At 45.8% G+C, this 16,309-nt stretch overlaps 1 protein-coding gene across 1 annotated transcript in view; it reads left to right on the top strand.

The window, feature by feature from the left end:
* The first annotated feature begins 11,046 nt into the window (after window positions 1-11,046).
* The window catches only part of LOC119378835 (uncharacterized), a 76,104-nt gene continuing 70,841 nt past the window's right edge, over window positions 11,047-16,309 (top strand). The window contains exon 1 of the mRNA XM_037647857.2: window positions 11,047-11,312. Within this exon, the coding sequence (XP_037503785.1) occupies window positions 11,142-11,312 (171 nt within the window). The 5' untranslated portion in view covers window positions 11,047-11,141. The remainder of the gene's footprint in view (window positions 11,313-16,309) is intronic.

Here is a 16,309-nt window from a genome sequence, read left to right as displayed (position 1 = left end):
TACAATCTTTAACTGCTCTGGGAACAAAATTGAAGCTTACTGCAACATGATCGCTGCAGTCCTCTCGTGCGTTTAGGTTCCCAGAAGCGCTCTGTGGTCTGCGTTTTTCAACGTTCACCCTCTACACTTAATTATTCGGGAAAAACTCGCCAGTTCCATTGAAAACGTGCTAGCTTCGTGCCGGGGCCGCCAGGGGCGCTGGCTGTGATGTGTCCACAAAAGCTGGATATGAAAACTTTTGACCAACACTGTACTGTGCCCGGCGGTGCTAAAACATTTCAATTCGTCCTTTGATGGCGCGTGCCAGTTCTGTGGCGAGGTGGCTGACACCTTCCACATAGTCTGGGCGTGCCAATCAAACCAATCTATCCCCCCCAACCCCAAACCCACGAGAGAGGACCGGGAGGCGGCCCTGCTCGGCTGTCAGGACCTCAAGGCCCAAAAGGCCCTGGTTCAACGGACGCGGGCGGCGTTGCTTGCCAATGGAGCCCTGGAATAGGGGCTCCACCTAGTACTGTGAGGGAAGGAGGCCAATACGGCCCCAACCCAATCAGCTCTCTGTAACCATTTAATGGTTAATAAATGTTTTGACCACCACCACCCACTTCTTTCGAGGAGAATCTTCTCACAGGTCATAACGATACAAAATTAGTTTTTAGTGACAGACTGAAATTATACGAGGTGGTGAAGAGACAAAATGAATGGCCGGTATAACGTAAGGATCACTCGTGCTAGATTCTACTCTTCCATCATCGTCCACCGTTCCAGGCCGGGTGAATCGTTTATAACGTGGGTGAAGTTCCCCTCTGACGACAGACGAAACACGAAAAGAAGCGTCGCTTGTATAGAACGATTATATGATTGATACCAACCTCAAAAATGAGGACGGTGAAGGCCGAACTCTGTCGTATATATTTCTCAGCGAACTCATTTCGTTTGATCCGATGTAAAGGGCGCGAAGACGACGACGGACAAGAGAGAGACTCTTGTCCGTCGTCGTCTTCGCGCCTTTTACATCGGCTCATGCAATACCAACACGCCCACTTGTCCACCCTAACATTATTTCGTTTCCACTTCTTTTCATCCTTGACATCTTACGTCGCCGTGCCACCATTATTACCGAGATAGACTACTCGCAGTCGCCATGATTAAAGCATAACGTGCCAGATCTATAATCTGATTATGAGGCATGCTGTAGTAGTGAACTCCGGAGTAATCTTGACTACCTAAATCAAAGTGTACGGGTGTTTTTGCTTTTCTCCGCCACCAAAATGCGACCACTGTGGCCGGGACACGCAAACAAAAAAAAGCATAAGAATGGAGAATGAAGTCAGCTGTTGCAGAATACGAACCCCAGGTCAGCGCTGTGTGACGCTTCTATCCATCACCATCATCATCCTCAGCCTATTCTATCTCCACTGCAGGACGAAGTACTCTCCCAGTTATCTCCAATTTGTCCTATATATCGTGTGCTAGCTGATTCCATTCTATGCTTGCGAACTTCCTAATTTCAGCGCCCCACCTAACTCGCTGCAGTACTCGGCTGCGTTTCCCATCCCTTTGTATCCACTCGTTGCTGTAACCGTCCTGCGCATTACGTGGCTGGCCTAGGTCCATTTCATTCGCTTAATGTCGATTATAGTATATTGCGTACCCTTGTTTGATTGTATGCGACCCATTCTGGTGTCTTCTCATCCCTTAATGTTACGTCTATCATATTCCGTTCCATCCGACACTGCTTGGTCCTTAACTTTTTCTCGAGTTCCTTCCTTGTCCTCCACGCTCCGCCCACATATGTTTGTACCGTCAAAATGCGGTGATTGTACAGTTTTCGCTTCAGGAAAAACGGCAAATTGCCTGTCATTATTCGGTAATGCCTGCCGTATGCACACTAGCTGTACAATATTACAAAAGATTTTTTTTACAGAAGTACAACAAAAGAATTGTCAGTGTTCGTAGCGGCGCTCCGCTTACATTATCACTGAAGTATGGGCCGGTCATAAACGATCCGTGACAAGAAAGGAATGCAGAATCGCGCGAAAGGAGGCGTTACATTATGCCGGCCCTGTTTTGTCCATTGTGCAGCATCTGTCAATCACAAGTACACGCAGTTCGTAACTTTTGCTTATATGATTGCCATTATCGCTCAATACCGGCACGAGCATTGAGCCCATCTCTCTCTAGCAATTGAATTACTATATAGAATCACCGGCAGGTGTGCGACCACTTGTTGCTCCTTACTGGCACTGATATCAAGCCAGCGCCGACGTTGGTAACCTTGCGCTACGCGTGGGGTATATAGAATGGAGGAAAATAATCCGTTGAAGAGACTCGAACCGGAAAATAGAATACAGTGGTAAAGGTGTGCGTTCCTTTTATAGATGTTTTTGTTTCACACAGAAGCTTTTTAGGCGATTCCTCTCGCACTTTGCTGTCAGTGGCTGCTGCTATATTGGTGGGTACTGCTAGTATTGCTGTTTTGCTGAATACGTTGCCCACAGAATAACACTGTTATAAGGAATCGGCTGATAAAAGTAATCTTACACTGACGGCTGTTCTGGTGGCTCACGCTATTTTCTATGGAATTACGCAATACATGTGTACCTTCATGTTCTCACTTCAAGAAATGCCCTTAAAGCACAATTCTTCCTAATGCGAAAAAAGAAATAATGCAGACACCTCGCACTGTGGGAATCTGTGTGCGCGAAGCTTTCATGAGTCACCAAGGCAAAGTGACGCATTGAGACGCTCTACAGATTTCACTGACGAATGTACCTTTCAGCTACAATGGTAAACGTTGCAAAGCAAATGAAGGTTTATTTTTTTTATTTTTTAACATTAAAATACGTTGACTGACAGTACACGATGTTGACTGACAGGACACGACTGACAGGACACGTCACAGCGCTAAGGTCCGATGAGAGAAACGCAGCGAATTTCGGCGACGAACGCGTCCCGTAACTTATATTTTCATTGTAACCCCCGCTCGCACCCTTCGTCTCTCTTACACTACACTACACGGGCTGAAACTTATGGCGTGTATTTTGCGTGTATTGCATGATGTCGCGGGGATATATTTGACAGTGTTAAGAGTGACTAACATTTGCCGCTTTCATTTCTGCGTGTTTGGCGGGAAGGAAAATGAAGAACGCGCAGCACGCAATGTGCCACACGCGGCGATGATCTATAAAAGAACGAGTCGGCATTGACACGATACAAGCCTACCTGCGTTTGTGACCTTGTATGTTCTGTTTACTGTTATTGTTGTGCCTGTATACGCTGCTATTGCAGCCACAATGAATATACCACGTGCATGTTTGAAATAAATATAAGTATCATAGAGAGAAAAAGCGTTTGTGGGTCAATGATTATGACATAAGAGTTGCCCGTGCTGAAGGACCGAGATTCGATCCCTCCATCACGCACGTAAGTAATTGTTTGTTCGTTTATTTTCTTTTTGCGTGTGCGTGTGTGTGCGAGAGTTCTTCGGCAAGACGGCATCACCCAGCAACGCTGCCGAGAAAGTACAGGAGGCTTCCCAAATAAAGATTCGTTGTTCAAGCGAACTTTTCTGCTGAGAGCGAAGGAAAATTCTTGTTAACCATGTTTGTGCGCGTCTGCTCGGTCATTGGTGATGAATGTGGGCCGATCCTATAGACAGTGTATCAGTAAACTGGTCGGATCCGCGGAGATGGCGTGACGAAAATTGTGCCGCTGCCGCAGACAGTGTAATCCATGATTGTGTGGAGGAGGTATGCGGACGGTGATCCACCTCGTAACGCGTGGCTCGAAGCCATAAAATACAACTAGAACTACTCGCTGACTGCTTCGCATGAAACCGATTCCCTCAAAGGCGTGGGACCTGCCAATTTTTTTTTTCTTACCGCACTGTATACTGTTGTTCTTAATTTGTATTGCGTTTTTTGATACGATTGAATCGCCCCCTCCCCCACTACCATGGTTAATACCCTCTCCGTGAAGGCCCTTAGGGGTGACGTAAATGAATGAATAAATAAATAAATAAATAAATAAATAAATAAATAAATAAATAAATAAATAAATAAATAAATAAATAACGCGAGAATTTCCGGAAACGTTCGCACTGCACTAAAACCCCATTCAGAAGGCCGTGCACGCTTAGTAATTTTCACAGATAATACATGATTATGTCGAACATTTCGTTAAGGTAATACGCGTTACTAATGCAACTAAAAGTGCATATGTAATCCCAATTCGTTGTTTATTTTTCCATTGGAACTGACAATTTCAAGGAATCAAGTTGAATTAGTATCAATATTTCATAGGAACGTCAGCAGGATCAAATCTTTAAATATGAATCGAATACTGTGCTCGCCGATTCATACTCTATTCGATGCGTCACTATTTGATGTTGTCAGGCAATCGTTTTTGTTCGAGTACAATAGGACAGTTGCTGCAGTACACAGGAACAAATACACGTGCAAGTAGAGGCTCGCCCGAATGATGCCTTTGTGTAGTATAACCTCGCTATTGTGCACAAACACCAGCTTCTGATGAGTGAACGCATATATTGAGACGAGGTCAACTCTGCAGAGTAGTTTTTGGCCATTAGATAAGAGTAACTTGCCTTAGGCAATCTACAAACCTCTCGCTGTGATTCTGGCAAGATCATCACTGATCATCCTTGATCATCAGGCCCGTAGCCAGGAATTTTTTCGGGGAGGGCCCACTTGCTGAAAACCTTGACTTTTTGAGAAAAACACCATTTTTATTATTTAGTTTTGGTAAAAACACGCACTTCACCAAAATGTCGGAGAGGAGGGGGCGGCCCCTACCCCCCCCCCTTCCGGCTACGGGCATGCTGATCATACACGCATTTATTCATTAAAAACTTCCTTGCTGTCTCGTATTGTAGTTAGCTTCTTCACCAACAAGAACACTCAACTACGTTGCTGGTGGCGTGTCACATCCCTTGATGTATCATTGCCGTAGTGCGCCATACCACGCGCGCTTCTTTTATTATTTTTATCTAACAAGTCCGTTGCATGCGAAGCCGCTGCCTCGCGCAAGCCGCGCCCTAATGTCTGGGAACCTTCCAGATTATGTTAGAATCTTCTTATAGGCTTGAGCTCGCAAACGCGAGCAGCTGAGATTATTCTGGAACTAACGCGGCCACCAGCGTATAAGGCTCGAATGTTCGATGCCGCATGTATAAAACGCCGGCGCGCCTTGCCGCGGTTCAGTGTTTATCGACGGTCGACGCTCTGTTCGCCGCTATCAGTGTGCAGTGTGTACTGCTGTAGTTTGACTTTCCTTTTCCCGGCCACAAGTTCGGCCAAATCTTGGACACGCCGGAATCTTGGTTCGGTTTCATCTTGGACACGCCGACTGCTGCCTTCGTCGACGTCGCGACCCCGTGACAATACGATCACATCTTAGTTACTGTCTATGAAGCGCCAAGAGCTTCTGAAACGTTGGGTCGAATTTGGCAAAACAGAGGTTCCTTAAGAGGGCGCATTGTTTAATTATTATTGCAAATTAGGTCTACGGAATTCCGCAACTAAGGATCTTTCTTTCTGAGAAATCCGTATACTCGTAGATCTCCTTGTGGCTCTGTGCTACAAACGGGTGGTTGTCAATCTCCCTTTCTTATTGTTTAATTATGTTACAGCGCGGCAAGAACGAGGAAAAAGCTAAGGCACACACACGACGGGACACAGCGTGTGCTTTAGCTTTTTCCTCGTTCTTGCCGCGCTGTAACATAACGAACCATGGAGTGCCAACTAGCCCAGTTCACTGTACTCCTGCATTGTTTAAACATTGTTGGAAACAAACAGCAAATTATCTTACGTATGGTGGTATTTAGTTGTTATTCCCACAAACTTCTACGAGCCAATATCCGCTTAATTTTCATAGGGTGATATCCAGGACCCGTACTACTAGAATGTTTCTTGAGCAAGAATATTCGGGCGCTTGGCACTCACGATAGCTATCGGCATGATAACGATGTCAGTGATGTTCGGAGTGACAAAGGCGGCGGACCATGAGGTCTATATGGAGTAGAGGACCGTGTGGCGGCGACTATATAAGAGAGCATAACATCCTGAAGCCGGCGTACGATAAGGGCTACTTGTTCTCGGCAGGGTTGAGACGTTTTACCATACATTAATTCCTTATGCAAAGCTCTACCTTTGAAAAAAAAATGACTCGGCATCTCTCGCCGCCTTTGGCTGTTACGGCGTGCGCATCCGGGATTCTCGAAGAAGCGCGGCAGGCCGTATAAAGAAGCCGGGAAAATCTTACCGGCTATTAAGCGGGCTTGGCTGCGAATTCCACGAAGAACACCGTGCTGACAAGCCGTGGTAGCTTAGCAGGCTAAGGTAGGACACTGCTAAGCTCGAGGACGCGGGTTCGATTTCCGGTCATGGTGGTAGCATTTCGGTGGGGGCGAAATGCAAACGCCCGTGTACATTCAAGTGCATGTTAAAGATCAAAATTAATCCGGGGTCCCCTCTACGGCGTGCCTCATAACCATAATCGTGGTTTTGGCACGTAAAACGCCACAGCTTAACACCGTGCTACGTGCAGGCTTGCGTGCTCCGTCGTTTTAATTCGACAGCACTATGTAAATCACAACTTCTACTATAGACGCCGGTCGATTGCCAGGACAGCGAAGAAAAATGCCGGGAGAACTATTCAGATACCTATGAAATCATGTATTTATAGCGTACGAAAAAAAAACAGAAAAAGAAAAACGAAGAGAGCGAGAGAGACAAAAAGACACAAGTATAGTTGTGAAGCGTACAAGGTCAAGATTTCAAGTCGCCCAAACCGCCTCACTTGCGACAGGTATACTAATGAGCGATATTTGTCCACGCAAGGATTCTAATCCGATAGCTTTACACAATGACCCGGTGCAAGGGAGCGACATCCTCGGCAGAGCAACTGGCGAAGTGAAAGCGACGGAAAAGAGGAAGGAAGATCAGCAGAATGTCGCGACGTATAAATACAGGCACTTTACAGGAGGAGAAGCGGTGGCTGCGCTGGTGTGCGGCAATCTATTGCATTGTACAATGCTCTTTATTACATTGTTCCGCTTGAAAGCGATTGTAATAGAAACAACACATGCGATTAGCATAAATTTATGTGTTAACTTTAGGGATATATATTTTATGCGTGCATTAAGTGTAATCTGTAGCGAAAGCTGCATGATATGTTGTATAATATGATTGTGATGTTAACAATCATATTATACAATACGTAAGAATTACACCATAAGGGTGTCTATAGATGACCAAAGTTATAGGATATTGTAATATATGATACACTATGATCACATGATTTGGGAGTGCGGGTCGCTCGGCCCGACTTACAGCAAGGTCGAGTGGGATGCGCTTTTGCGCAGCCCAAACCTATACAGGACCAAATCATGGCCGTCCAGTGCGCCCGCGACAGGGCCGTTAGGTTAGACCTGCCGGTCCCAACGTGGGAGTAGCCGGGTGGCGAGGGGCAACCTCAGCGTCTGCACTGGACTCTTAATAAAGTTGTACTCTCTCTCTCTCACGTGATGGAAGGACCATAAGGCAAAGAGGAACTGTGCGCTTTTGCGTGAGGCTGCGTCATGAATAGACGAATCTTTCATAGAACTATCGAGTGGCAGAATGTACAAGACACATGATGGTGAAGCCGAGAATGGACAACCACGGCAGGTCACCTGAACTGCGTCAGACAGGTGATGAGATGAGGCTGTCGAGAGACAAAAAAAAAAAAAAAACAACTGGTATAACGGCACCACGTTCCGCAAGAAACAAAGCCTGACTTCCATTATTATTTGACAAACTTCTGCTTGCTTAATATATTTTTCGTTTGCTTTCGGTATTGGTCTTAACTCGGAAGTAAACTTTCAGAGAATTTTATAACGACGAAAGCATTCCTACAACTTCTCGTTCGGCATCAGCGCGGTAAAGCGGTGACTATAAGAGCAGCTTGACAGAAAGACGTCGAGGCATCCTGGACCATCCAAATCATTCATATCTCTAAGACCACCTAGACAATGGCCAATTTCACAGGTAACTTACGTATGAGAAGGTCTGTGAATCCTTCCAGGCCTACAATTTTTACCCAAGACCTAAAAATCCAGGGCCTGGACGCAACGTTGTACTTTGCTAGTTAACCCTCGAAAGACAACATATAACACGTTCTTGCCTTCCGTGGGCACCTGTCTGGCTTATCAAATGAAGGTATCTAGACCACTATGAAAGAATCCGACAGATCCCACGCATTGTTGGAATAATTTTCATGCAAAGCAGTCTGTGCCAGATTTTTCGCTTTGAGCCAAGCGTTACGATGTGGCTCGACGTCTTCATCTAAACTGAGTAGTTGCGCGCATATCGTGGGCTTACCAGGCACGCCGAGTACACTGCCGTGTAAAGGGTAGCTCATGGACCGACGTAACTTCTACACTAACGTTACGGCAGAGACGCCATTTTCATCGCCACAATGTGCACGCTACGGGACGATGATTGGCATATCATACGTAGCGGTCGCAGGCGTTTTCGCGTTATGCTTGACTATACATGTAATGTTTCTTACGTTTATATAAAAGCGGATAGCCTACACTGCCACCCCAGTTTGCCGTTGTCCTGACATGACGCTTATGGTCTTTTCCGACACAGTTTGAAGCACTGGCGTGGCAGTGTGATAGACTATTTGACTGCCATGCAGAATGCCTGGGTTCGATACCAGATCGAGCTGCGATTTTTATTGTTTGCTTCAATCGGAATATTTAACCTAGCGACAACACCACCGACCACGACACTACATTTTCTGTGACACGGGCTTCATCACACTGTCGGGTTAAGATTTTCAAAGTCTGGGTTGATGTAGGCTGAGAACCACCTGTGGCCCATACCCGCACACCATGCGCCGCGGTATGCGGGTATGTGCCGCATGTGACTGGCGGGAAGGATTTCATAGCGTACGCGACAGGAAAGTCACGTTATTGTGTCATGACCTGCGAATTGTGTTTGTCATATATTCACGCCCTACTACGACAATTTTAGTATGTACCAAGCTAAGGAGACGACCACGAGAGCGACGTAGGCGGATAGATAGATAGATAGATAGATAGATAGATAGATAGATAGATAGATAGATAGATAGATAGATAGATAGATAGATAGATAGATAGATAGATAGATAGATAGATAGATAGATAGATAGATAGATAGATAGATAGATAGATAGATAGATAGATAGATAGATAGATAGATAGATAGATAGATAGATAGATAGATAGATAGATAGATAGATAGATAGATAGATAGATAGATAGATAGATAGATAGAGAAGTGCCTTTGGTTCGCTAAGAAATGCTTCGCACTTAGAGACTTTAAAATTCATTTCACTGTTCTCATTACACAATCTTTGTGACATTAGACAGCCTCATCAGACAGTTTTTGTGCACCCAGTTATTCAACGCGTGATGAATATGCACGAACTGACCACTAGAACTTTACATGTATAATCCTTGCACATGTATATGTGCTATTCGGCACAATACGTCATCATCTACGCATGCGTAAATACGGCATATCTTTAACGGAGAGCATTATGGAGGCAACGCTTACGCATTCATTTATGTGTGCAATGGTTTCCAAATAAATGTTGTTGGAAGTCAGCGCTCATCCTTGTTGTCTTGTATTGTCCCTGTGACTTTTCTGGCGCTGCAGTTTTTAGTGATTGAAGATACTCCATATCGAGACTTTGCGGTAATCCAAGCAGACATGTAAGGGTGGTTGCATGGAGCACAGTGTGTGTTCCATAGCTCCTCACATTTTCAGGAGCTGTATACGGCGTTCGTCTTTGATGACGACCCCCAACCACGCTTGATACAATCAAATTACTTCAGCATGGTAGAGTTCAGATACCGCTCGGCAACTTCACTGAATTAAGCAAATTTCACCAGCTCTCGCTTGCATTCACCACACCATTACATCCGACTGTCGAATGGATAACGCACATTAATTTTGTATGAACAGCTCTGTGCCTAAGCGAATCGAAAGGAAACCCACTATTAACTTTCTAAGGTAGACAATGGCTGCAATACAACTTTTGTTGGATACTTGGCCAAGACGTAAAACAGGCATCGAATAGAATAACCCGAATTTTCGCTTCAGTATTCCTCATTGCTGTTCTGACCTGTAACAGAAGGTGCAGTGGAAAATATTTGGTGGCACGACTGATTGGTCCCTGCATTGTAAGACGCATCAGAGGTTATGAATTACTTTGCTCACGGCGTTCAGCAATAAGCTGCATGTACATTTGAAAGTTACTTCGCTTGCGCGGACCCTGACAGCGTTTCCAAGGCCTTCCCAGAAGACTCCGCTGCAGGTTGGTACATCCTACTCAGCTAGTGATGCTGTAGTACGTCGGTCGCGACGTGCGACTCAGTGGCAAACGGTCACAACCGAGGTCGAGCGGTGGGTGTGCTCGGGGCCGCCCGGTCATCGTCGGCGGCGTCGGCGGCGCGCAATTGGTCGCCGGTGGCCGGCGGCCGACGACAACGGCGCGCGCATGCGTTGGCCGGCGCTGCGCGAGGACCCGCCGTCCTTTCTCCCCGCCGCTTCCGGCAGCCGCCGCGCGCTCCGCGACGGGCCAATGTTATTCCTGCTTGCTCCTCATCCGGATTAGCGGAAGCCCTACCTGGGGGATTGGTCCACGCAAAAAGCCGGTTTTATTTTTCTCCCCCTCTCTCCCTCTGCCTCTTTCCCCCGCCATGCTAAAACTTAATCCGCAAAAGGAAAACAAGCGCCGGGGCGCATAACCAAAAGGGGCGCCTGTGTCCGTCTGGCGCGCCTGGGCCCCTCGCCCGCGCCGCACCAAGCACGGGGGAAGAGAAAGAGTTTTCGAGAAGCAGCCGGAGGAAGCGCGCTTTTGGGGACTTTTGTTTGTTGTAATAACAAACTTATTTATTTATATGGATCCCTCGCAGGAACACATACACAGGCACACGCATATATATATATTTATATATATATATATATATATAAAGATATATAAATATCAGAAGCAAGAAGAAAGCTGTTACGGGTGGTCTTTCCAGCAGAAGACCTCATGAGGAAAAAAATCGGCGGCTGCAGAGCTTACCGCGACTTCGAGCCATGCAGCCGCCTATTCGGAAGCCCTTCTCGCCCGAGCAGCGAACGCGGCCAGGACCGCGTCGTCAATCGGCCGCCGGCATTTGGAGCCGTCCTTTCGATGCTGTCGGGCCGCGCGCACGCGAGCCACAGAAGAGCCGCCGGTGGCCGCCTCCTCGCAGAGACTCACGGCAGGTCAGTGACGCTTTTCTTGCTCGAGGCCCGAATTTGGCGAGGCCGTGCTACCTGCTGCGTTCAAATGCATGTCACGAGGGCTATAGTTGTTTACCTGCGTGCAGTGGACCGGTAACCGAGAGATCGCTGCAGAGACAAGCAAGCGCTTGTGCAAAGAAGTACGCCGTCACTCACGAAATCGCGCGCGTTAATTTACTGATGCGATACACTAGTTGCAGTGTTGACAGCTGGCGTTACGCTCAAATGCTACACAAGACGAGACAGAAGACGAGAGGAGTGCATACCATTTGCGGAAGCAGCACACCTGTCCCGTCCTCTTTCTCGTGTCAGTTGCAGCTTTCATTTTCAAAGTCATACGAAACAAGTAATTTGCGGCGCCACGTTGCAGAACTGCGACGTTTAAACTGAACTAAAAGAATCGTACCTGCACGTGCATCACGGTCAAGTAGTTTCCACCACATGGCTAAGTTCGTTGGAGCTGGCGCAGGAAATGTAACAGAATAAAAAGAAAAGAGAAGACTTAAAAAGAATCCAGAAATAGGTACGCAGATGGAGTGTCATTTTAGATCCCCCATGTAGCAGCAGTGGCACTCTCTTGTTGCGTCTGCTTTAACAGTCCTAGCGTTAACATGAACATTACATAAAAGACGAGCATTATATGCACATAAAAAGCCTAACTTCTATATCATGCTTCAAGTATTTGGTACTCCCATTTTTCGCACACTACACTATTTGCGCCATAAATGCATGTTCGCACACGCGTGCGAGTCGGGCGGCCCTTGCGCGCATGGGTTTTCACATAAATAAAAGCCGACTATTTCATCGCAAGAGGAATTATAGCGTCTCCGTGCGTCCAGTCGATGCTTATATGAATCTAACGTCGTCTAATTTTCGCGATGTCTTTGCACGTTGCGCAACCTTCAAATGACGTCCGAGATGACATGTGGTTGGTTGAAGAGCCATGCTCGGCTTCCACATTTGACCAGTTGGAAGAGCGATGCTGATTTGTCCTTACAATGCGGTTGTTGTTCACCAAAAAAAGATGGTTGGTTGGTTTATGGGGTTTAACGTCCCAAAGCGAATCAGGCTATGAGAGACGCCGTATTGAAGGGTTCCGAATAATTTCGGCCACCTGGGGTTCTTTAACGGGCACTGACATCGCACAGTACATGGGTTTCTAGCATTTCGCCTCCATCGAAATACGACCGCCGCGGCCGGGATCGAACGCTCGTTTTTTCTGGTCAGCAGCCGAGCAGCGTAACCACAGAATCACCGCAGCGGCTGCTATAAAAGAAGACGAACATTTCTTGAAAGTGACTCCAGTATTGGAGTCACTTTCACTTGTAAGGCCACCAGTATTGCTCACGTAGTCGCCGCCTAGTCCTCGTTATATTCCTTGATGAGACTCGTGGGCTGTGCCAAGCAGCCGTCCTACAAGAGACGAAGGTACTACGAATTTGTCTCCACGAAGCAGGAGGTCTCCAACGGCTGAGTTCTCAGTCCGCACCCTGTAAAACGAAACTGCCTCAGCAGGCAACATCTTCACTGCCGGCCATGTCGAAGTCGCCCACTTTATGACCTGTTGCAGGAACGGGTCCTGCATTGTTTCAGCGACAAACCCCACATGAGTAACGCATGGCGAGACAACACGAACGAAATGGTCTCCCGTGTCTCTTCCTCCTGCACATCACCTGGGAGGGGCATCCCTGAAAGAGCAACATTATTCTTGTCACCTGTTACATAGTTACGACACGCGTAATTGAACCACGCGTAAATAAACTTTAAAGTTTTCGGCACAATGACAACTGATTTGTGTGGATCCCTCAACGAACGTTCAGTTGAGATTCCAACCGATATTTATGCTGAGCATATACAAAAAAATTAAAAAAAGCCTGGCACTTTTTCAACAGTTTTGCTGCAGACTACTAAACATTTCTTCATGGTTCCTAAAAATGAAAAGTTATTTGTTTTTCGTGTGTTTATAAGACGGCAATCCAGTGCGGCCTTTTCCGAATTTGTTCTCTGCAATAACAATGCTTAAATAAATAAACTAAAGAAAGCTTGCACGGGCACATACAAGCCAACCTTCATTATTTGAACATATTATAACCATTATTTAGTGTGTTCTGTTGAATAATTAATGCACACTGGTGGCTACAAAAGGCAATGAGTCTGCACACTCAGAAGTGCACGCCGTTGTGCAAAGATGCGTACTCGCAGACGGATGTTTCAGAGTAGTTAAACACCACGAGTACACACACTTAGATTAAAAATAGTAAAATTTTTGAGCTGTCGAGTTACGAGTGAAGGCGAGGCCCAATTCATAAAGCTTTTCGTTGTTCGCTTAAGTGTTTTGGTCAATCCCATGCGCCCAGCAACCGGATTGCCTGAAACTTCTCTAACGAATGACTAGATCATAAGAACTTTTTTCCGGAATAGAGGATAAGGAGTGAAAATAGTGCACTAGTTAACATACAAATAAAATCGATTCTTCTCATGGCGAGGTCTATACTATATTCCGTTACATTTAATAGCAGTTATAATAACTAATACTATAATTTCTCACTTCACTTTCACAAGAGAACTTCGGTGACTTCCGCAGCCGCTGCAGGCACGTATAGCCGGCGTAGTTGCGTGCGATTTCCACAAGCAGCATCCATTTCACTAACATCACAAGATACACGTACAAGAATCTCCTTTGGTATATAGTGCATTGTGTGTAGTCATGTCGCCGCATTATTCGAGTTCCCATCCATGCAGTTCAGTCCACACACAACCACTTAATGCCCGAAATGAGAGTCATCCCAAGATGTGGCACGTACGTTCCAAAGGATTAACGTATTTTGGTTTGAAGTGCAGTCTTTTTAGCATCCACATTTGCGTCAATTCCACGACACACTGGCACCCTTTTGCGTCAAGTGCCCGTCAGAACTGCCTACACAAAACACTTCCTATTAAGAACTAAGCGTATGTCTGTCTTCTCAAACAGCATGTTCTCGAAGTCACGAGGACTAAATGGTGTTCCACCTGCTCCTGGTATGTCCGAAACGCACTACACAGCGTCTCAATCAAAAACCGCGTCTTTTTTTTTTTTTTTAAGCCATAGCGGGCTTTTGCATTTGCCAAGGTGTTCGGTACACGACCATCAGAAGCAGTGAATCGTAGAACAGTGAGCGCACTTGAGCGCTTCTTTGAAACCGTTGCTTGACATTTATCGACTACAGCTACTCTGGGTGACACATTGCGCGTCTGCGTGAAATGTGCCCACGTCTTCACCCGACATCCGCGGACTTTATTGAAGCTACAACTTTTCGCAGACGACTGCTACTTTTTAGGACAATATTATTATGTTTTATTCCAGTGTTTACTATTTTTGGTACATCTCGTGGTTTTTCGAAATTTATTTTTATTGACGAAACAAAAGAACCATTGCCATATACAGCGAGGAGGATTTCTCAACTTAGTTTGATCTCAATAAAAATGGACTGTGTTTGTCTATAAAAAAATTTATGCAGCAGCGACTCTCATAAATCAGTAATTGATCACGCTAACGCTGTGTGCTGATTTTGCATCGGAAATAAGTCATTCTGGTACATATGACTGGTTGATAGAAATTTCGTGCAGTTAAAATTATATATTATTGTGCATTTGCACAGAGTATCAAGAGTCGACATCTGCAATTCCCCTTATCAATGAACAGATTAATAATTTGGTAGATTCATTTATTAAATGACTGAAAATGGCGAAAAATTGTCGCTGATTTCTCAGCAACAAGATATTTGCATGCGCAAAAAAAGCACATAAGCGCACTTACTGGAAACAATATGTTTAAAAATTTTAGGAAACAATAAATTATCGTCTTTCACATGCCAGGAACACGACATAATTATGATACATGTTGTAATAAGGCATACCAGATTACCTTTTACGACCCGTAGTTCTTTAAAGTTAACTAAATCCAAGCACCCGAACGTCTTTGCATGTCGCCCCACTCGAAATGCGGCCGCCGCGGCCGAGAATCGAACCCGTGTCCTCGGGCTAAGCAGCGCGATCTATAGTAGCCATAGAGCTACGGCGCCTAGCAAGCATGAGGAAATAAGTGAAATCACCAAGTAATGTAAAGTGATTAACATACATACTGCTTAGGGGACAAATATGCACAATAAGGCGCAAGAAGAAAAGAGGGAGAGCGCTATATGTATATACATAGCGTGACGAGATAGTGTAATTTCTGTTTTCAGTCATGCCGGCTGCTTTTTCTTTTTTTATTTTTTAGCTCGAGCAGATACATATTTTTCAACTGCTTGTGACGGCCTGATTTAACCTTTCACTGCGCGCTAGGAAATGATGCGCTATGTATCGGCGTATCTCTGCAACTCGGCAACGTCGCTCTTGAACGACTCGGCAAATACAGCAAGAAAAAATTATGCGCAGCCAACTGACAACGCCGCGAAGGCTGATTAAACAGCGGAGCTGATGGCATCAGTTTTAGCTTGGCCATTTCCGAACATTCTAGAACGAATGCGAGACTCTAAGCTTTTTCCAGGATAGTTATCAGCCGGTCCTGCTCTCCACACCACCTGCTTCACTCCCGCCATAGCATCGCCTTTGCTATCCTCCTCTCTAGCCCTCACCACGTCACTACCCTTTCTCTACCAGGCTCAACTCGCTACACTAGGCTTCCCTCTCACCCACTTAGGTTTACCCATGCGTTCCCTCTCGTCAGGCTTCGCTCTCGCTGCTGGGCTAGAAAGTGCGGACGACAGATCCCCAGGGATTTACCTCGGCCTTAAAGGGACACTAAAGAGAAACAATGAATCGGTTTAGATCGATAAATTGTACTCTGAGAACTATAATGTTAATTTCGCCATCATAGGTTTATTAATAGAGGAGAAAACCAAGTTCAAAGTTTCATCTTTAATTTCGCGCCGAAATCTCCCCGCGTGATGTCAAGGATTTCAAAGTGTATTTATCGTATTTTGGCGCCATTGGCTCAA

Source organism: Rhipicephalus sanguineus, chromosome 1 (genome assembly GCF_013339695.2).
Source record: "Rhipicephalus sanguineus isolate Rsan-2018 chromosome 1, BIME_Rsan_1.4, whole genome shotgun sequence".
Classification (NCBI taxonomy): Eukaryota; Metazoa; Arthropoda; class Arachnida; order Ixodida; family Ixodidae; genus Rhipicephalus; species Rhipicephalus sanguineus.
This window is presented reverse-complemented; position numbering and strand designations above follow the sequence as displayed.